Source organism: Pongo pygmaeus, chromosome 13 (assembly GCF_028885625.2).
Source record: "Pongo pygmaeus isolate AG05252 chromosome 13, NHGRI_mPonPyg2-v2.0_pri, whole genome shotgun sequence".
Lineage (NCBI taxonomy): Eukaryota > Metazoa > Chordata > Mammalia > Primates > Hominidae > Pongo > Pongo pygmaeus.
In genome coordinates this window covers 111,740,213-111,762,661 of record NC_072386.2, presented here as the reverse complement: position 1 = coordinate 111,762,661, position 22,449 = coordinate 111,740,213, and the positions used below count along the sequence as shown (strand labels likewise).

Genomic DNA, 22,449 nt, shown 5'->3' with positions numbered 1-22,449 from the left:
ATTACTCAGCAATTTCTTCTAAATAATCATATTTATAAACATTTGGTAATTTTAAAATCTTCATTATTTACATCTTTGTTTTTGTTTTTCAAACTAGATACACACCCCTTGGAAAAATCTGGAAGGATATTCACCAAACTGTTACTAGGAATCTATGAGGAGTGAGGTCAACAGCAATTTTTATTTCTTTTTGCTATGTTTTAAAATTGTTCTCTAAGGAACATGAATTAGGTTTTTTTTTTTTAAAAACTGACTTTATTGAGATAAAATTCACATATCATGTCCTATTTAAAGTCTACAATTCAAAGGCTTTTAGTATATTCTGAGTTGTGCAACCATTACCACAATCTAATTTTAGAAAGAAACTCCATGCTCATTAGCAGGAATTACTTCTGTCATAAGAAAAATCAAAGAATCTAATGAAGGGCAAGGAAATCACACACTTTCACTGTTTTGCTGCCTTATACCTTGGAGCTGCTGTTGCATTGCTGAAATGTCGTTATGCAGTGACAACTTGTCTCTGTTTAGTTGGTCTAGTTCCTGCTGCAGTTTTCTGACATTCAATTCCAACTTTTCTAAGTTTGATTGCTCCATTTTGCTATTTTCTTCTGCTGCTGCTAAAACCCTACCACAGAGAATAAGTCAGACTGTCAAATATACAAGCACACAAAGGAGATAACTGAGGAACAGTGTTATCCTTTCACAACATACAGTTATGGAAAGTATAAATGATTATAAATCTTCACAAAATTCAAGACTCAACTCATTTTCAGAATCTTATTATCAGCTTTCTAAGTGGAGACTTTTTTCAAAAACTGACTCACTAAATTGAAGTTTTATAAAAATCATGGATTAAAAACATGGATAACATTCAGAATTCCAAAAATCTGATAAAAATGGAGCTGTGACAATCCAAAGAGTAGAAAACAATTGTGTGTACAGTAGGATCTGTCCATATAGCAGACACGCATGAGCATGTATTGTAGTACATAAAGGGAGTCATACAGTGTGGACTTGCTTTTGGTCTGGCTTCTTTCACTCAACGTAGTTACTTTGAGATTCATCCATGTTGTGTATATCAATACTTCATTCCCTTCTTATTGCTGAGTAGTATTCTACAGTGTGGATATACCACAATTTGTTTATCTATTTATCAGGTGATAGACAATTTGGGTCATTTCTAGTTTTTGGCTATTACAAATAAGGCTGTCATGAACATTAGCATATATACTGTGTAGAAATATGCTTTCATTTCTCTTGAATAAATATAATACCTAGGAGTGGAATGGCTAGATCTTCCGCTTGGTGTATGTTTGATTTCTAAACTGTTAAACTGTCTCCCAAAGTTTAACAGTTACTTAATACCATTTTACATGCCCCTCAATCATATATGACAGTTCCGGCCGGATGCGGTGGCTCATGCCTGTAATCCCAGCACTTTGGGAGGCCGAGGCGGGTGGATCACGAGGTCAGGACATCGACACCATCCTGGCTAACACGGTGAAACCCTGTCTCTACTAAAAATACAAAAAATTAGCCAGGCGTGGTGACGGGTGCCTGTAGTCCCAGCTACTCCAGAGGCTGAGGCAGGAGAATGGCGTGAACCCGGAAGGTGGAGCTTGCAGTGAGCCAACATAGCACCACTGCACTCCAGCCTGGGCAACAGAGCGAGACTCCATCTCAAAAAAAAAAAAGAAAGTTCCTGGTTAATATTAACATTTGGTATGGTTGTTGTTCTAATAAGTGTGTAGTGATATCTCACTGTGGTTTTAATTTGCATTTCCCTAATGATGAATTATCCTGTGTATCTTTTCATGTACTTATTTGCCATCCATTTATCTTCTGTAATGAAATGTCTGTTCAAATCTTTTGCCCATTTAAATAATTGGGTTGTCTTCTTATTGAGTTTTGAGAGCTCCTTATATATGTATTCTGAATACAAGTCCTTTATCAGATACATGGGTTGCAAATATTTTTTTCCCAACCTGTGACGTATCTTTTCATTACCTTGTGTCTTTTGAGGAGATGTTTTAAATTTTGAAGTCTAATTTTATCAATTTATTATTTTATGGATAATGCTTTTGGTGTCATACCAAGAATTTTTGCCCACTCCAAGGTCACAAAAGTTTTCTGCTATGTTTTATGTTTTCTTCTAGAAGTTTTATATTTAGGTTTTACATATATATTTATGGTCCTATATATAAATATAAAAATAAATATGTATATATATATATTTTTGAAACAGGGTCTCACTCTGTTACCCTGGCTGGAGTGTAATGGTGTCATCATGGCTCACTGCAGCCTCGATCTCCTTGGCTCAAACAATTCTCCCACCTCAGCTTCCCAACCTGGCTATTTTTAATTTTTTTTTTTTGGCAGAGACAGGATCTTTCTATGTTGCTTAGGCTGGTCTCAAACTCCTGGGCTCAAATGATCCTCCTGCCTTGGCCTCCCAAAATGCTGGGATTACTGGCATGAGCCATCGTGCCTGGCCTCATTTTAAATTAATATTTATATATTATACATAGTGAGGTATGAATTGAGGTTCTTTTTTTGGTTTTGTATATCCAACTGTTTCAGCAAACATTTTTCTAAAAGACCATCTTTTCTCTACTGAAAAAGATGCCTTTGTTATCTTTATCAAAATCAGTTGTTCACATATATGTCAGTTTATTTCTAGACTTTCTATTCTGTTCCATTGATCTATGTGTTTATCTTTATACTAATACCACAGTGTTTTGATTACTACAGGTTTATAAAAGTGTTACAATCAGGTAGTGTTAGTCATAAATTTTTGTTCTACTTTCTAAAAGTTGTTTTGGTGTCATACCTAAAAAATTGTATAAATTCTATTCTAGGTCTTAGAATAATTTGATTCTAGATTCATATAATTTTAGAACCAGCTTGTCAGTTTCCACAAGGAAAGGCTATTGAGATTTTAATTGTAACTGTTTTGAATCTAGAGATCAATTTGAAGAGAACTAAATCTTTCACAATGTTGTCTTCTGGTCCATGAACAAGATATATATCTCCATTTATTTCCAGCATGTATTATTTTACTTAAAAAAACCAAAATAGATTTTAAAAAAATGCTTTTGAGGGAAAAAAAAAAAAGCTAGAAGGAAATTCTCCAAAAAATGCAACTGGCAAAATGTATTATGATACCAAGTTTGTGGTGTATTTTATCCTTTTCTCTATTTTCCAAATTTTTTATAGCGTGTTTATAATGCTTTGGCCTGAAGAAGTGATCTTGCAAGCTTATTTGTTCTTGCTCTCACCTTTTGGTTTGTGCCAACTTTTTTTCCCAAATGTCACATTTCTCTTGGAGATCTTCCTTTTCTTTGCTCAAACACTCAACACACGATTGTAAAGCTCGGGACTCAGCAGTCATTCGTTCTGTTTCTCGTTTATCCCTCTCGAGGAGCTGCTTCTGCCACTCTATTTCCCCTTTCTGCTGCTGGGCTATCTGCTGCAAATTCTCTAACTCCAGTTTCTCCTAAATCAGATAAAAGAGGACTCAAACATCTTAAATGAGAAAGACTTCAGTTTCTTAAGGGTACATTGGCTTTGTTCATTACCTCTAGCACTGCCACCTGAGTCTTCTCTAATTCAGCTACCCTTTGGTCATGTTGTAGCTTCAAACCTTGTAGCTCATTGTTTTCAAGTTGCAACATGTCCAGAATATTCTTTAGTTCTAAGGGATAGAAAAAAAGCATGGTCCATGATATTAAATGAACTTGGAAAACATTTACAAAATGAAACAGAAAACAATGTTATTGACTAATACAAGATAATTTTAAAAATTTTGTTGAGCTGAATTAATCGTGCTAATTTTATTTTTAATAAAAAATTCTCTAAAAGTATCATTAAATACTATTTAATTTATTAAAAACATTTTAACAAGCCAGGTGCAGCAGCACGCACCTGTAATCCCAGCCATTTGGCAGGCTGAGGTGTAAGGATTGCTTGAGCCCAGGAGTTTGAGACTAGCCTGGTTGACAGAGCAAGATCCCATCTCTATATAAATAAATAAACAGACAAACATTTTAACAAAAACATTTAATTAACAAAGATCTGGTTCCAAAGCATTTGCTTCTACATAAAAGAATCAACTAAAAGCATTTTATATAAAATTGATCAAAATAAATTAAAAATACTTTGAAATACAGACTGAGATTTATATAACAATTTTTTGGCCTTTGAAATACAGATATTTAAATATTAACTTTTTTTGATTATAGAGATATTTGCTTACTGTAGAAAAGCTGGAAAATACAAAAAAAAGCATAAGAGAAAAAAAAGAAAACCCACCATTATTTCACCACCCCAAATCACTATTACAATAGCATTTTGATGTATTTCCTTCTAAGAATGCATGTGTGTGCGCGTGCACGCATGCACGCGTGCACGCGCACACACACACTCTCACATATTTTAAAATAAACTGGGACTGTGCTCCATATTCATTGTTTACCTACTTTTTTTCATTCTCATGGGCATGTTTGCATGTCATTAAAGGTTAAAAATATGGCTTTTAAATTGGTCATCTGTTTCCAATTTTTTGGGGGGTGCAGTGGAACAGGGTCTTCCTCTGTTTCCCAGGCTGAAGCATAGTGGCATAATCATAGCTCACTGCAGCCTTGACCTCCTGAGCTCAAGGGATCCTCCCTGCTTGGCCTTCTGAATAGCTGGGACTATAGGTGCACATTAATGTGCGTCGCTAGTTTTTGAATATTTTTGTAGAGATGGGGTCTCATACATTGCCCAGGTAGTTTTGAACTCCTGGGCTCAAGCAATCCTCTTGCCTCAGCCTCCCAAAGAGCTGGGATTATACACATGAACCACCACACCCAGCCTGTTTCCAAATTTTGTCATTATAAATATTGCTGCGATGTACATACTTGCCCTTTCTGGAGGAGTAGAAATGGGCTGACTGGTTCAACGGGTGTGAATTTTAAGAGTCTTGAAACACTGGGAGATTGTTCCAGTTTATACCTCAATTGATAAGACTGTGAGTGCTCTTCTTTCAGCACACTCTGATCAGCAATGAGCATGATTATTTTGCTTTTAAATAAAGTTTATCAATTAAAATGGCAGAAAATAACATCATATTCCTTTTATAACCTGCTTGCTTTGCTTATTAGTAGTAAGGCTAAACTTTAAAGTTTCTTTGGCCATTTGTTATTTTTTCTGTGACTTGTAATACACACATTTCCAACCTCAAACTTTGTATGATTGTTTTCCTTTAAACTTACCGGTTTTATGTTTAGACATCTGCCTTAAAACAACCTGAAGATTTTCTTCCTCTTTTTCAATTTCCTGCTTTATAAGTGTAAGTTGAGTTTTTCTTTCACTAATCTGAACGTTTAGTTCTCCTTTCTGAAAACTCAGTTCTTCCAGAAGAGATTTTACTTCCTGTGTTTGAAAAAAAAAGTTATTCCCTCCTGTGACTGTAAATGAAAATTACTTCAAAATAAGTTCTGTTATTTATTGTTTTATTTCATAGAAATTCTAATTTGGAAACAAGCTCATTTTTGCCTTTTATGTCAAGAACAGCATTATATTTTACAGAAACCTATTTCTATATAATAGAAGAAAGTAACATATTCTCTTCATCTAAATATATTTGCAACATTACCGTAAGCAAAGCAATGTGCTATAGAGAGAAAAGCCTGACTGAGACATGGCTCCTGCTCTGGAGGGGCTTAGTACCTTGTTGAGTGGTAAGGCAGGGAACATAAACATGATCACAAAAGGCTAGGCCTTCATGCCCTAGGAAACATGCAGATAGAGTGTTTCTAAACTCAAAAGAAGTAAACTCCTTCTTCCAGGAGAAAGAAAAAGGTCAGATAAGTTTTCTTTTTTTTTTTTTGAAATTGAGTCTCACTCTGTCACCAGCCAGGGTGCAGTGGCGCGATCTCGGCTCACTGCAACCTCCGCCTCCTGGGTTCAAGAGTGCCGTGGTGCAATCTCGGCTCACTGCAACCACCACCTCCCGAGTTCGAGCAATTCTCCTATCTCAGTCTCCCGAGTAGCTAGGATTACAGGCGCATGCCACCATGCCTGGCTAATTTTTGTATTTTTAGTAGAGATGGGGTTTCACCATGTTGGCCAGGATGGTCTCAATCTCTTAACCTCGTGATCCGCCCGCCTTGGTCTCCCAAAGTGCTGAGATTACAGATGTGAGCCACTGTACCCGGCCAGAAGTTTTCTAAGAGGAGGTGGCATGAAGCTGCGCCATGAGAAACAGGTGGGATCTGGCTAGTGATAGGGGAGAAAGGGAATTCCTGAAGAAGAAATGGTATGAGAAAGGTACAGGGGCAGGAGAACTTTGAGCATATCCAGAAAACGACAGAGGGGGAACTACACATGACAGCCACTGCATGGATACGTAACAACACCAAATTGATTTTACAGAGGAGGCAAGATTTCAGGAATTTATATTTTCATTTGGGGAGAAGCAATGAAAATACATCAAAGTAAACCTATAGCACTGTCCTACGACTCTTCAGAAAACCCTAATAAAAAGCACACCCTAATGTGATTGCACTTCTCAGTTACTTCAGTCTCTCCCAGTCTCAGAGCTTCCTGGAGGTCAGCTTTTGCCTGGACCATGCTTCCTTGGAGTAGATGCAGCTCCTCCTTTTTATGCCCTAAATGCCTGTCCAAGACAGCCATCTCCTGCTGCTGACTTGTCACCTGTATTAAAGAAAAGGGAAGAGTAAGTTTGACAAAGGCCATACAGCCCTCAGTGCTAACCTGGAGATAATTTAGTTGTGAGGTAAAATCAGGAGCTAATATCCTAGCCCCCAAGAGTCAGAAAAGCCAGGCAAGGAGTGCAAGGGTGAAATGCCAAATGAAAACCTTGAGCTCACATACTTAAAACCACTCAAATCACAGTGATCACAGTAAGAGCAATATGATAATCATGATTATCCCTCAGGTTATAGTTTTCCAAGAACTTTTATTTTTATACCCTAATTCCATTTTGACATCCTTGGTGATGGAAGTTAGTCAGAGATTTTTAAAATGTATTCATTTTTAAAATTAAAAATTCGTTGCAATTTTAAAGACAATACATATTTGTTTACAAAAAAAGAGAAGACCATGCAGATATGCAAAAGGAAGAAAACAGAAAATACTCAAAATCCCCCCTTATCAGATGACCACTTTTGTACTTTGGTATTGACTAAAAATACAACCATAAGTGTTCATAAAGGCATTTAACAGAAATGATCTCATAGAGTATACCATGTTCTGAGACTCAGTTTTTTTATTCAAAAATATTGTATTGAGTTGGGATTCAAATTTAGTTCAGACTTTATGCTTAACAACTATAATACATAGCCTCATTTATTCTTTTCTACAATTAAACATGTATTACTTTTATAATCATAAAGTGCTGTGTCAGTTGTTTTTTCAAGGCGTCTATTGCCATACCTGGCTTTTCAGCTTTTCCAGCTCGGCTCTTTTGGCCTGAAGGAGCACCTCAGATTCTTTAAGGACCTGTAGGTGGTGATCCTCATTGCGTTCTGCCATCTCGATGTCTTTCTGCAGTTTCTGAAGCCTACAAAGCACGAGCAACACTAGAGCAGATCCTAAGGGACTCGGAACCCCAGAGCTGTCTTCCAGCACAAACTCCTTGTAGCCCTACAGAGAGAGGCCTTACTTACTCTTCTGTCAGTTTTTCCTTCTTCTTGCTTAAACATTGGAAGTCTGAGTCTTTTGCTGCTACAATTTTGTTTATTTCTTTCAAGATTTCTTCTTGCTTGATTTTGTGCTGCTCCAAATCCTTTGCATCAGCCTGCAGCAATCTAAAGCACATTGCTTTATTCCCCCCAGGTCCTGTAGACTTGCCATGCATTATTTATCATAAACCAATTATTATCCCCTTAGAAGCAAACTTTTCATTCATCTCAATGTATACATCAACGGCTTAGGGAATCCACCTACCTTAGCTGCTGATCAGCTTTGACAAGGTTAACAGCAGTTTCCTGAGCTCTCCTTTCTAATTCCTCGGCATCTGACTCAGTTTGCAATAAACTTCTCTTGGCATCAGTGAACTTTTCAACAGCATTTTTTGTCTAGAAAAGAAACTGTCATTAAAAGCCATTCAGTTACAATACTCACTCACAGCTATTGGCCATGTAAACCAGTACAGCACTTTTGGAAAAGAAGATGATACAGAAAGACATAAAAATGTCCATTCACTGTAACTCTAATTCTCGGTAAATAATTCAGAAGCAGAGAACTACTACATTAAAATGCTCAATGTATAATAATATAAGACCTGACAAATAATAATAGGCTAAGTGATAATGCATTAAAAAAGTGGAATACTGTGCAGCCTTTAAAATAATCAGATGATAATGTAGCAACATGGAAGAATATTAATGATATTATGTTGGCTGAGAAAAATAAATTTAAAATGGTATAAGCACTGTGAGAGCAACTATGTAAAACTACATGTGTCAACAAAGACAGAAAGACTATATAAAAATAAATAGTCATTTGAAAGTAGTGGAACTAAAGATGCTTTTTATTTCAAAATAATCTGTAATACTATTATAGCATTTTAAATATTAAAACTATCTACCCAACTAAGTGGGAATGAAGTGATTTTACCAAGATTCCCTCCACACAGAAATTCTTGCTGCACTCTATAGTTATTATCAAGTGAAGTAAAAATGCATTGATCTGGTGATAATGTAATTATGGCTGACAAACACAAACATTAAATACTTTGCAAATGTTTAAAATCTTCCTATATAAGATTTGGTAAAAACACAATTTTTTTTTAATCAACTTGGTTTCTTTTTCTGCCTAACATAAGATGCTTAAAACAATGACATCAAAAGTTCCAAAAATAGAGTGTGGTTTGCACTTGGTTGAGCAGTGACTCACCTTCAGCCAAAAAAAAAAAACTGAAGTCTGCCATTGTACTAAAGCCAGAGGAGTCCGTATGTTAAATTTGTCTATTAAATATCTGTGTGGATGCAAAAGGGTTGGCAAGCTCCCAGAGAGCTACATATTTTACCATACGTCTTTCCATTTCAGATAGCTTGTTTCTGTCAGTTTCACCAGCAAAGCACTGGACAAAACTGCCTATGCATTCCAGAAAAGCCACCAAATAGTTTTTTGTCTCCTTCTATGTCAGGTTTTAACATGTCTGGCACACTCCTTCCAAAACGCCACTACTTTCTCTCTCCTCCTCCTTCTTACCAAGCTGCCTCCCTGAGTCATTTTGGGAGAATGAAGGTGAAAGAACTTACCAGCCTTGGTTCACTTACTACCTCTGCCTACTACCACTGCCATCAATTTTCTTTTGATGATTTTATATATCTATACCTATATATATTAATATATAACCAAAATATACCAAAATTTATAATCAAAATATACCAGTGATATTTTGATATATCATCAAAATAATATGTCTTATTATATATTATACCAGTGATATTTTTTTCCTCTAGTTCTGCTCACATCTATTTTCTCTCATAGTAATTCAACATATAACAGAAGCAACAGCTCATCTGAAAAGAGGACTTTTTCCATTCTTAATTACTCACAGAATTTCTTTAATAAATGATTTAGTTCCTAGGTAATAGACTGCTTTTAATTTAAATAGATTCATGTTGAAATAGCAAAATATAAATAATAGTTCTTGAGGTGTTTCATGTGGGTAAGGAACTCTTTTCATCCTGGAATTCTCATCTAACTAAAAGAGCCCTTGGCTATGTGACTCTGGGCCAGTAATGAGCCTCTCTGAGCTACATCAGTAAACCAAGCTAACATCATCTTACAGGATTGCCAGGAAGGTTAAATGAAACATTTACAAAATGGCCATGTGTAGCCATAGCAGTGGCTCAATAAAAGGTAACTCCTTTTTCTCCCCAATTTCCCTCTGTGTTATGGTCTAAAGAATATTATCAGGCCAGGCGCAGTGGCTCACGCCTGTAATCCCAGAACTTTGGGAAGCTGAGGCAGGATCACAAGGTTAGGAGTTCAAAACCAGCCTGACCAACATGGTGAAACCCCGTCTCTACTCAGGAGGCTGACGCAGGAGAATCGCTTGAACCCGGGAGGTGGAGGTTGCAGTGAGCCAAGATTGCGCCACTCCACTCTAGCCTGGGTGACAGAGCGAGACTCCATCTCAAAAAAAAAAAGAAAATTATCTCTGACCAAAAAATATTTTGTATCATTATCAACCTGAAGACCAAAGTAATACTTGTGAGGTCCATTATAGCTTAATAAGAATATAAAGATTGACCTATTTAAAAAACACAGGTAGCAGAACCCAAATAATTAAATATAAAAGATACACACAGGATAAGGAGGTGGGGTGTGCTAGGAACTAAGTAACTTCAGGAATTTTAAATATGCTGTTTAATTTAATCCATGCCGAAAAGCCTACATATTCTTAGCCTGAATTTATAGATAAGAAAAGCAAAGCCAGGGGACTTATATGACTTGCACAAATTCTCACATCTTAACTAACAGAGTCCAGCCTGGAACGTGGCTGTCTGACTTGGACAACTGTCCTCTTATCACACACATTCTCTTTCTAATCCTTCAGGTGGACAGTAAGCTGACTCACCCACATTGAGCTCACACCCCAAACCACAACAAGACATACCTTTTCTTTAGTGCATGAAAGTTCACTCTCAGCCTCTGCCAGGAGGCGGTCAGCTTCCCTGAGCTCTGAGCGACGTTTCAGAAGAGTCTTCTCAATGCACTCAATTTCATCTACAATATCTTCATGATGTTTGAGTGATTTTTCTATTTCTAGTTCAGTCATAAGACTCTCAAAATTTCCATCAATGAAGTCCCTAAAAAATAATATATACACCCATTAAAAAATTTTAAATGTAGACAATATAGATACTTGTAGCCTAACTACTAAAAAGATCTACAATGATTTTCTAATTTTATATGAGAATAGATAAGAAAGACTGCTACATTTGATTCTGTTCAAGGTCTAGGTTTACCATCTTATTAAACATGGAATTATTATTGGCAATAAATGCATAATATGTAAAATGCATGACATGAATTGTTTGCCCTTTTAAATATAACAACAAAGATTATTGTGTTGTCAGCACTTGACCAAGAAAATGTTGATACTTCTATTCTTTTGAGGTATAAAAATAAAACAAACCACTACCACAATATTCATCCATTCCCTCAAAACTGTCCTTCAAGGACAGTTCATAGGCTGCCCTTGAAGACTACCTGATTTTGTGATTTATTCCATTCGGCCAAAGTAAAACTCTGGTGACAACATTTGACACATCAAAAACTGTGACACACAATTCAATATCTTAAGGCTAACATGATGAAATTATTTGAAAATTAGATTATCTATGTATGACTGCATGACAGGAAAATAAATTCAACATTTAACAGATTTTTTCTCTTTAAATGAAGGCATACATATGATTTTTACTTTCTTCTTGGAACATTTTTGTGTTATCCAAACTTCCTAGAATAGTATTTATTACACTTTTATAACTATGAAAAGAAGTGGCAATCCTACCACCCTATCATCTCCCTCCAAAAACCTCAAAGTAAAAAAATTCCATTCCCCAATGTGTATACCCACAAAAATAACAGATATAACCATCTGCCTAACTTTCAAACATCTAGCCCCTATCTTTTAGGTGTGGCCCTTGCTTTCACTTGCCAGGACTATTAGTCACATGTCTGCTGCTAGATGGCAGTGACCACGTCTTTCTTACTTGTGTCCTCTGCAGGCCTCCCTACCACCCTGGGGTCTGGGCCAGCCTGGGTTAAATGACAAAAACTGGGGAACTGTCATAATTCATGGACTACTGCAAAAGATTGGCTTTTGCATAATTAACCCAATCAACAGATGCTGCATTCACTAAGTGACCCTATGACAGGTACTGGGACACAGAGATGGAGGTCCAGCTACTGCCTTCAAGGAGCTCCTGAGCTCCCCAGAACATTGTGTGAACAGTGCTATGACCAAGGTTGCTAACCTTGAATTGTGGGCACCTGAGAAGAAATAGGCTTTTAATGAGAAAAAAAAGAGAGGGGATCTCTGACCTTTATTTTGAAGACAAGCTGGAGTTAGGCAAGGAGGTCAGCAGGGAGAAGACAGTACATGCAAAGGTGTAGAGGCAGGAGAAAATGTGGTGTTTGGGGAAACCACAGGAAAGTAGTGAGCCAGACCAAATACTGTGATAAAAGAAAAAGACGGGTGGATTTCAGATGGAGAAGGGTCATGTATATTCTGATGGGAATGAGAATCACATGGGAAAGTAGAACAGTCAGATTTGCAGTGTGTCAAGATACAGCATAGACCAAGAGAGAAGACATGGAAGGCCAGTGTGGAAACTATTACAATCGCTAGGAAGAGACTAATTAAAAGCTAGAGAAGGGGAGATGACAGAAAGGGACCAGTTTGAGAGCTCTCTGGATGCAGAGTCAGCAGGATTTAGAGAACAACTGGAAGCATAGGAGAGTAACGGAAGAGAAAGAGTTGAGAACCCCTGCCGTATTTTTAGCTAGGGTAACTGGAGAGGGGAAATGGTTATACCACTCTCCAAGAGGGACTACAAGAAGAGCTGATTTGTATTATTGGCCAAAAGAACTCAGACCTGTACTGCTCAATATGGTACTCAATATGTGGCTATTAAATTAATTGAAATTAAATTCTGTTCCTCAGCTCCATCAGCCACATTTCAAGTGCTCAACAGCCACACTGAGCTAGTGGTTACTGTTGTGGACAGAAGATCAAGAACATTCCAAGATTATAGAAAGTTCTGTTCGACAGCATTAATGAACCAATATCGTATTTGTCTGAATTATAAAAAATATATTAATTACTTTTGCTGTTGACGTTTCTGGACAGTTCTATGTAATTCTTCTACTTCACGCTCTAAGCTTTTCTTCTCTTGCAAAAGATCATCAATATTATGATGCAGTTCTTCCATTTCTTTCTCGGACTGCCGCTTGGATGCTCTCATCCACCGTTCTTCCCGCTTCTTTGATTTTAAATGCTGCATTATGTCTTCTAATCTAGAAACTTCATTCTCCTGAATGAAGACGGGGAAAAAAATGCAGTGCTGAAACATCACAGGATGTTTCCTCTCTTTCCTCCCAAAAGCTGAAATTAACTGTGGTTAAAGTGGTATCAATGGCCCAAAAAATGATGGTAGATTCTAAGACTTTGGTATAAAAAGTTAAATGTCACGGATGAAACTGATGGACAAATAGAAACTTTAATTTTTCAAACAGTCCGACTATGACTGAGAAACATTTGCCAAGCCTCTTGTGGATAACCTCTGCCTCCAAAGAGTTCGGGGTCTAGCAGAAGAGATAGACAGAAGTCTCTCCCTCCTCTGGACACATGGGAGAAAAGTTCTGAGAAGGCTGCCCAGAGGGAGAGGTGTTTTGCCTGGGTTTTGAAGAACAAATGGAAGGGGAAAGACCTGGGCTGAAGAAGTAACATATGCAAACGAAGGGAAGTATAAACGTGCACCTGAGAAATTATATAAACAGCCAGGTAAGTTTGGAGAGTAAAAGAACCCGTTTAAGAGATTATAGATAAATGCTGAATAGAAAGAAATTGTTACAAATTACAATGTGCAAGAAAAGCTGCAAGAGAATGTGAGTGACTACTACAGTTAAACTTGTAAATGCACACAGACCCTAGTCTGACCTATTACAATGGGACTGGTGACTTGATATATGTCCTAGTTTATCTTCCACTCAATCTGCCAAGAGAGGAAGGAAAAAACTCCAGGTGTTCTGAGTCTGAAGGAGGAGCTTAGATTGCATTTTATTTCTTTAGAACCAAAAAGTCAGAAAGTAATCTAATGAGGCTGGGCGCATGACTCATGCCTGTAATCCCAGCACTTTGGGAGGTCCAGGCAGGCGATCACTCAAGGTCAGGAGTTCGAGACCAGCCTGGCCAACATGGTGAAACCCCCGTCTATACTAAAAATATAAAAATTAGCCGGGCATGGTGGCGCATGCCTCTAATCCCAGCTACTTGGGAGGCTGAGGCAGGAGAATTGCCTGAACCCGGGAGGCGGAGGTTGCAGTGAGCCAAGATCACGCCACTGCATTCCAGCCTGGGCGAAAGAGAAAGAGTCCGTCTCAAAAAAAAAAAAAAAAAGAAAAAGGAAGTAATCTAGTGATTAGGAAATAATTATTTCTTAGAATCTAGCCTAAGAGATACAGTAAGAATTTACAGTCAGCTACAGTACCTACAAATATAGAAATGTTGTACAGTCATTAAAATATTGTTTAAAGACATTTGTAAAACCATGGACAAATGCTTATAACATTAAGTAGGAAAAACAGAATACAAAATATTGTGTACAATAAAATATAAACTATGAAAATAATAAATAAATCCCACCACCTAGAGATAATCCCCAAAACCTTATCCCCACCGAAATATAAACTACGAAAATAAATAATAAATCCCACCACCTAGAGATAATCCCCACCAAAACCTTACTGTATGCTGTCCATACCTGTGTGCATACACGTGCACATATATGTATGTGTATACACTCATATTATACATATATGTATGTGTACAAGTAAGCACAGGCACTAGTAAGTGAATATATACATACACATTAATATAACACTTGTCAATAGAAAAATACATAAGCTTTGTAAAAATGGTAAATTTCTGGACTGAAAACATCTGTTATTAAATGGCTAACCCAGGTTTGTAGATTGGCCTGAGACCCTAACTCCTGTACAAGGTATTTTTGTTTTTTTGGTTTTTGTTTTTTGCTGTTACTGGGGCTGGCCTTGAATTCCTGGGCTCAAGCAATCCTCTTGTCTCAGTCTCCTGAGTAGCTCGGACTATAGGCACATGCCACTGCTTTTATAAGAGAATTTTAATATGAGAATGCTTGCACAGTTCTAAACATCAGCCTTACAAACACACTTTTGCCATATAATCCAGTCATAAATAGGTCAACTCATTAAGTATATAACCTTATCAGTCACCCATGGAAGCAGTGTGGAAAGAGAGTTGTATGTCTTTCCACTTACTAAGTTGTGGTGTTCAGGGACGTTGCAATGCAGCACACCCATAGGGATGAAGGGGATGGAGAAGTTGGGGGGTGGAGGCCCATATACCATGGGGGCCCCAGCAGGAGGTGGGCCATAAACAACAGTGCCAGGGGTGAGAGGTCGGCTATTGTTTGGCAAGGGAGGAGGTGGTGCATACAGGGCCATGCCCTGGGGTACAGGAGAACCATCAGGAAGCACAGTATACATCATGTATCCAGGAGGAGGCACAAATGGGGGTTCTTCTTGGTCATCCAGCTCACTCTCTTCCTGACTATCTCCTCCACTGTCTGCATCTTCAAAGAAATAAACAGAAGAGTTTATTAAACAAAAGAGTGTTTTACCCCCATGGTTTACCAGGTAAACAAATTTAGTAGAGAACAGCAGCATTTAAGCCAAGATACTGGAGATGTGAGAATAAAACTCTGAAAAAAAGGTCAAAACTATTTTTGAAAAGCAGCTCAAAACATGGATTCAAAGTATTTTCTATGGCTGATACTTGAATTTTTCTTATGTTTATCTGTTGGTTTGTTTCTCATTTGTTAATTTATTCATTAATTTATTAAGTGACCATCTGGGTATCTAATTCATGCTACATACAAGATCTCACAGCACTCAGTGTTTACCACTGTCATGACATATAACACTCTCCAACGTGATAGTTTACCAACTTGTCTGCCCTAAAACCAGGAAATATGTTTGCTGATCACTGACAACAGAGAACCTAGCACACAGCAGGCAGTCAATAAGCACTTCCTGGCCACATACGGTGGCTCACGCCTGTAATCCCAGCACTTTGGGAGGCCAAGGCAGGCAGATCACTTGAGGTCAGGAGTTCGAGACCAGCCTGTCTAATATGGTGAAACCCCCATCTCTACTAAAAATACAAAAAGTAGCCAGGCATGGTGGTGCACGCCTGTAATCCCAGCTACTCGGGAGGCTAAAACAGGAGAGAGAACTGCTTGATTCCAGAAGGCGGAGGTTGCAGTGAGCCAAGATTGTGCCACTGCACTCTAGCCTGGGTGACAGAGCGAGACTCCATATCAAAAAAAAAAAAAAAAGTTTCTGAATGAACAAATTCTCAGAAGGTAGTATTCACATTTTACAGATTAACAGTTTCACAGCAACTAAATAATTAGCCTAAGACCACACAGCTAATAAGTGAAAAAGATTTACTCAGGTCTGACTCCTCCTCTGGAGCTTTGGAAGACAGACCCGTAACACTTCCTTTTAGGAGGATGAGATTAATGCCGTGATGCAAGGACACAAGACACCGTGCTCCAGTACAGTCAAAGAGGCTGCTTAGTCAGCCTGGGTGAAGCAGGGTGGAAGAAGGCTCCCTTTAGGAGCACTGTTTGAGGACCTAGGTCTCACTGAAGGATGAGTAGGCATCAGCATGGTAGGGGAAGGAGGAAGGACATTCCAGACAGGGTTTAAAACAACGACAAGAGGTCACTGGCCAAGACCAGATCACAGAAGACCTCATGGAGCTAGCTAAGGAGTCTGGATTGTGTCTTACGGGTTTCAGAGAATCAGTAAAAGGTTATTAAACGGGCAAGAGAAATGCAACTTTCCTATGTGATTTGACTTACCTCTATTTGGAAACAGTTTATGTAACCCACTCCTGATGGGAGAATAAACCCAGTATCCTGAGGCAGGGGGAGGTTGACTGCCTTCCTTCCCATCCTGCTGCCCAGGGCGTGGTTTTCTAACAGGAGTTGAGGCTGTGTACTTAAGGCCAACACCAGAGTCCTTGGTGGCCTGGGAACTATGGCTGGAAACCTAAAACAAATGACAGCAGAGCACACTATCTATTATAAATGGAAAGGCTGATTTTAAGAAACATCAAAGTCTAGAGCAAAGTTGAGATGTAGCAAGGTTGAGAAAGAACTTAGCTTCTTTTCATTATCCTTATTTTTCACAGAAGTGAGGTGATTACATGGTCACATAAACTGCAGTTCCATACACAACTCAGCTTATTAACATCCCTCTGGACTTGATCAACATGGCAGTGTCAGGGAAGCCATGCAGAAAGGACGGCTATGTGGGTAATGGCTGGGGTCACATCAGACTGGTCTGTGAAAGTGAAGGGCTCGAAGTGTGGTGAAAGCAAACAAATTAATGTCTATTTATCCTTTCAAAAGCCATTTTAAAACATCCATCTCCTATCCTCTCTTTTGGTACAATTTTCTAGAAATCACAAGTCCTTGGCCACACCAAAATGGAAAAAGCATGTTATCTGGCTGTTTGACTGGGTTAATTTAACTCCCCAAGAGAGAAATGAAAATAAGTTCTCATAGTGATCAGAGTCCCGGGTGTCAGCCTCTGTTCTCTCTGTAGTCATTTTTCCTAGTGGTTTTTTGTTTTGTTTTGTTTTTAACCTCATCCTTGATGGCCCAGCGACTGAGGCAAAGGAAACCAGTGAACTTCGAAGAAATCTGGGGTCACCAGTCTTCTGTGGTCCTGGGAGCTTGGCATGGCTTTAAAGCTCTACTCTGCTACCCTCCTTCTCCTTCTCAGTCTGTAGGTACATCCTCTAAACCCTCACCCAGCTCAGGCTTATATGTGTTGCTCTAATTTATACTGCTTCCACCTCCAGCTCTGGTTGTACCAAGGAGTTGGCTTTCTTTAGGATTGCTGGGAGAATCTAAGATTCTGCTATTCAGGGGTCTGGTTAAGTCTACACAGCCCTGGGATCCTAGTGTGTCTGAGCTGCTTCTCCCTGACTATTGCTCATCAGCTGATTCTAGCAGGATGGCACCAGGCCCCTCTGCTTTGGATGAATACAGCCTATAGTCTTCTCCTCACTTTCAACATTCAGGCCCCAGTCTTCTCCTCACTTCCCACATTCAGGCCCCAGGCCCTGACCATTTCTCTTTAACATCCTTTAATCTCATCTCCTCTTTCCCAGCTCCACTGATCTAGTTCTGGCTTCTACTCTTTACCTGAATCAGTTCAAAGAGCCCCACGGAAAGCTCACCCTACCATAAGTATAGTCTCTATACTAGGCAGAATATTATTCCTAAACTACAGCTCTGATCATTTTAGTACACAACCCATTTCTCATGGCCTACATAATTAAGTGTAAGAGATTCTAAAGCCCTTTAAAAAAAAGCATGACCCCAGACCAGGCACGGTGATGGCTCACGCCTGTAATCCCAGAACTTTGGGAGGCCGAGGTGGGCAGATCACCTGAGGTCAGGAGTTTGAGACCAGCCTGGCCAACATGGCAAAACCCCATCTCTATTAAAAATCTAAAAATTAGCCAGGCCTGGTGGCACATGCCTATAATCCCAGCTACTCAGGAGGCGGAAACAGGAGAATCGCTTGAACCCAGGAGGCAGCGGTTGCAAGGAGCCGAGATCACACCACTGCACTCCAGCCTGGGGGACACAGCAAGACTCCGTCTCAAAAAACAAAAACAAAAACAAAAGCAGGACCCCCAATCTACTTTTCAGCTTCATCTGACACTGTTCCTATAAACCCTCTAGCCCCACAAAGCTACTTGTCTTTGCTAAGCCAATAACTCTCCTCTTCCATACGAGCTGTTTCCTCCCTCCTAAAAGCCCATCGCTCACTGCTTGCTAAGTGCTGACTTCACATCCCTGCTTGTGAAGCATTCCTTCCTGAACTTCCCATCAGATGAATCCTTAATACCTCTCTGCAACTAGAGAATACAGGTCAGGTCTGTTGTCATAGGTATGTCACCATTTTGCAATTATGCTGGCATGGCCAATGAACTCTTTGAGAGCAGGGGCTTTACCATTCATTGTGATGCCCCACCACTACCTAGCACTTGGCCTAGGCTTCAGTAAGCACTGAATGAATGTTCATTAAAAGGACATGAAAGCCAGGTGCCTTTTTTTCTGTCAGAGGCTCTGCACAATTCTATGCCCATTTCAGCAGGCTCTCTGGGCTCAAATCACCTTTTCTCCTTACAGCATCCGCATTCAAGGACCCTAACACATACCACCTGAGTATGAACAGTCAACTGTCACCTTCCCCAAGAAGGCCCTATTTTCATCTCAAATATTAAAAACACTATAGAACCTCAATGCACGGCTTAGCATAGAAATGTTGTTTTTGGTACCTGCTCATAAATTTGGGGAAGGGGACAATGTCACACTTTCTTCAAGAAAATTCAGTATACATTCCCAACACCACAGAATTCCTACTTTTGATGATGGTGGTGGTGGCATAAAGTACCAATAGCCTCGTCTTTTGAAAGGATCTGCCATGCTGCTGATGTAATCATTCTGATAAGAAACTTCACGTCGAAGTTCAGCAATTTCTTCTAAAACATTTTCAAAGCCTCCTTTGTTGTCTGTAAAGAAAAGTCATTCTATGAAATTGATATGAAATCATTTACTTCCTTTCTCAAAATATAAAAGAGATTCTATGAGAGCCAATTAATTTTATCAGTTCCTCAAAGCTGACTTTCAGTCTGCCCTTTGGTAAGTCAAAAAAAAGCAAACTGATTTGTAAACATTATTTATTTTGAAATTACAAATACAAAACTCTTTTTTTCTTTTTTTGAGACAGAGTCTCACTCTGTCATCCAGTCTGGAGTGCAGTGGCCCAATCTCGGCTCACTGCCAACCTCCGCCTCCCAGGTTCAAGTGATTCTCCTGCCTCAGCTTCCCGAGTAGCTGGGTTTACAGGTGCCCACCTCCACGCCCAGCTAATTTTTGTATTTTTTAGTAGAGACAGGGTGTCACCATGTTGGCCAGGCTGGTCTCGAACTCCTGACCTCAAGTGATCCACCCACCTCAGCCTCCCAAAGTGCTAGGATCACAGGCGTGAGCCACTGCGCCCACCCACAAATACGAAACTCTTATCTTGGCAACCAAGTCCCCCAGTAACACAATTACAGAAAATACTTTTAAAATTATCTGATTTATTTGATTTTACTTATTAAGCTAATTACCACAGCTCTCTAAATCAAGCATGGACTTGATTTGTAACAGTTAAAGGTAAAAAACAAATGAGATGATTTAATTTTATGACTACAAAACCACTGCCAAAAATCAAAGCCCAATACTTTACCAGTTCCGGTGAGGTCTAGTACATTCTGCAGCCTTGCAATCTCTGTCCTTTGTCGTTCCATTGTCTCATTCAGTTTCTCAATTTCTAGGACCTGTGAGTTTGCTCCAGTACCTACACCTGTTTTCTCCATCGCAAGTCGAAACTATTTAAAAAATCACACATACAAAGTTGCCAATGAATTCATTCTTTCCCAAACACATTTATCCTTTCAACTTGATTATGATTCTATATTTATTTACACTTTCCCAGTGAGGAAACTGCATTACTTGGGAACTGCACCAAGCCTGGCACACAGTAGAGGATAAAGTACTGATTAACTATTGATTGCACTTCAGAATTCTTTGAGACATCACCTACAGTAATTTTGTCTTTTAGGAACTGTTAAGAATCTGATAAAGAGGAGGTCTCTGGGTACCAACACTGACCTGCTCCTCCTTCCGCCTGAGGAGATTCTGCAGGAGTTCGATCTCAGCTTCTGCTCGGGTCAGATCTCTGGCTGCTTGTGCTGCCTTTCTGCTGAACCTCTCTGCTTCCTGTAACTCCTACTGGGACAGAAGTATGAGAAAGGCACCACTGCTATCACAGGTTGTTTTCTTCATTTCTTCCTCTTGGATTGATTCTTCCGCTTTCATCACATTGCCTACCAGGCTGTCCATGAAAAGGGACACCCAAGCCCCACCTTCTCCTGTGTTGTTCCCATTGTTGGGCAGCCTGCCCAGCCCCCAACCCCAAGGTGCGGCATCAGAAAGAACAAAGGCTAATTTTTTTACTTTTTTACTTTTACTACCGTCTTCCATGATTATGTCTCTCTGGGCTCTCATCATTAGATTTTTGTCTCCTGTGATCTGCTATCTTAATCTCATTAGCATTTGCATCCTATAAAGCACAGTAACAGACATTAGCTCAGTAAGGAGTCATACTATGAAGTAACATTTTCATATGATTGCATGAGATGAAAAATTTGAGATTCAGAGGGATTATATGACAATCCTTCAAGAACCCTTGTCCAGGTAGATATCGACAGCTACCTCCCTAAGCAGATCCTTACACTTAAAGGTAGAGATAGCATGTTTATTTGATGATTCCTTTCAGGGCTCAGTAGAACGCAGTATCCATGGAAGCACAAAATAAATTATTGGGGGTTGTGATGGGGGAAATATAATCTTTAGGTCTTAAGAAAAACAGACAACTTTACAGTGGTTTATAAAATAACCAATGTCTATAGCAAGATCAATAATACAAGTTGCCATGTTTTTTGACAGCAGCATCATTGATGGAAACCTGTTCTGTACATGTGAACTCACCTCTGCTCGCTCCTGGTTAATTTTCATAACAGTTCCATGAAGGGACTTCAGCTGGTCTTTGGCAATGGTGAGCTCAGCTGTGGCTAGCTTATCAGAGGTGGCTACGGCTTTCTTTAGTTTCTTCAGTTCTTTATCTAAACCAAAAACTTGCTCCTGAGATTTGGCATCTTCAAGTTTCTTCTAAAATAAAAGAAACATTAATTAAACAGATGAATCATTTGGCAGGAATGAATTCAGACGTAAGCTCCAGGAGGGTAGGGACTCTGTTCACTGCTGCCTAGAACAATACTTGATACACAGGAGGTACTCCACATATATCAAATGAATAAATAATAGATCTCAAAACTGTGAGAAACTTGGACTAGGTCTTCTCAGTCAAGAATCTTAGTGGTCATAACTTCATCCATTCATTGGAAAAACATTTCCTAGCACTACCACCAAGGCATGGATGAACCTGCCTTTGAAATCACTGAATTAGGCCCTGGGCATAGGATGGTGGTGAAAGAATTTGGCATTTTTGAGAAACTGAAAGGAGGAGCACAGTGAGAAAAGGAGAGCTCTAAACAGAGGCAAATCATGTAGGCCTCGTAGGCTTAAGAATTTTGGTCTTACTCCTAAGAACAAAGGAAGCTACAGGAGGGGAGACTGATTACAGCCACTTGACATTTCAGAAAGAGCATCTTGGCTGCTCTGGAGAGCAGGGTCATGAGTAGAAGTGACAGATCGATCAGACAGCCACAGTAGTCATCCAGAAGAGAGATGATGACAGCACAACGGTCTAGCATCAGAGAAGGAAAAAGGACATATATTCCAGATATATTTTAGAGATGGATTCAATAGGACTTGGAAACTGATGAGTTCTCAGTGAAGGATGAAGCAAGGCATTCACTGAGGCTGGGAGAAAGCAGACAGCAGGTGTGAGGAATGAGAAGGTGTGAAACAGTGAGGCATGGGAGAGGAAGCTCACCACAGAAAAGGGTCATATTGTCCATTTGAGATTGGTAACTATAAGTTTATAATGACACCACAATAC

General features: G+C 39.2%; 1 protein-coding gene across 22 annotated transcripts in view; it reads right to left on the bottom strand.

Moving 5' to 3' along the window:
- CNTRL (centriolin) overlaps nucleotides 1-22,449 on the bottom strand; it is a 102,386-nt gene that overhangs the window by 14,110 nt on the left and 65,827 nt on the right. For 10 of the 22 annotated variants that reach the window (XM_063649877.1, XM_063649882.1, XM_063649886.1 and 7 more), the window contains 17 exons: nucleotides 21,417-21,596; nucleotides 20,538-20,654; nucleotides 20,113-20,254; nucleotides 19,242-19,390; nucleotides 16,659-16,848; nucleotides 15,049-15,362; nucleotides 12,856-13,064; nucleotides 10,640-10,832; nucleotides 7,954-8,084; nucleotides 7,674-7,814; nucleotides 7,441-7,567; nucleotides 6,535-6,699; nucleotides 5,256-5,415; nucleotides 3,925-4,017; nucleotides 3,579-3,694; nucleotides 3,279-3,496; nucleotides 468-625 (listed from right to left, as the gene is read on the bottom strand). In XM_063649877.1, coding sequence (XP_063505947.1) covers nucleotides 468-625; nucleotides 3,279-3,496; nucleotides 3,579-3,694; nucleotides 3,925-4,017; nucleotides 5,256-5,415; nucleotides 6,535-6,699; nucleotides 7,441-7,567; nucleotides 7,674-7,814; nucleotides 7,954-8,084; nucleotides 10,640-10,832; nucleotides 12,856-13,064; nucleotides 15,049-15,362; nucleotides 16,659-16,848; nucleotides 19,242-19,390; nucleotides 20,113-20,254; nucleotides 20,538-20,654; nucleotides 21,417-21,596 — 2,803 coding nt within the window. The remainder of the gene's footprint in view (nucleotides 1-467; nucleotides 626-3,278; nucleotides 3,497-3,578; nucleotides 3,695-3,924; nucleotides 4,018-5,255; nucleotides 5,416-6,534; nucleotides 6,700-7,440; nucleotides 7,568-7,673; nucleotides 7,815-7,953; nucleotides 8,085-10,639; nucleotides 10,833-12,855; nucleotides 13,065-15,048; nucleotides 15,363-16,658; nucleotides 16,849-19,241; nucleotides 19,391-20,112; nucleotides 20,255-20,537; nucleotides 20,655-21,416; nucleotides 21,597-22,449) is intronic. The other 12 variants (XM_054501265.2, XM_054501267.2, XM_063649890.1 and 9 more) reach the window with 5 other exon arrangements.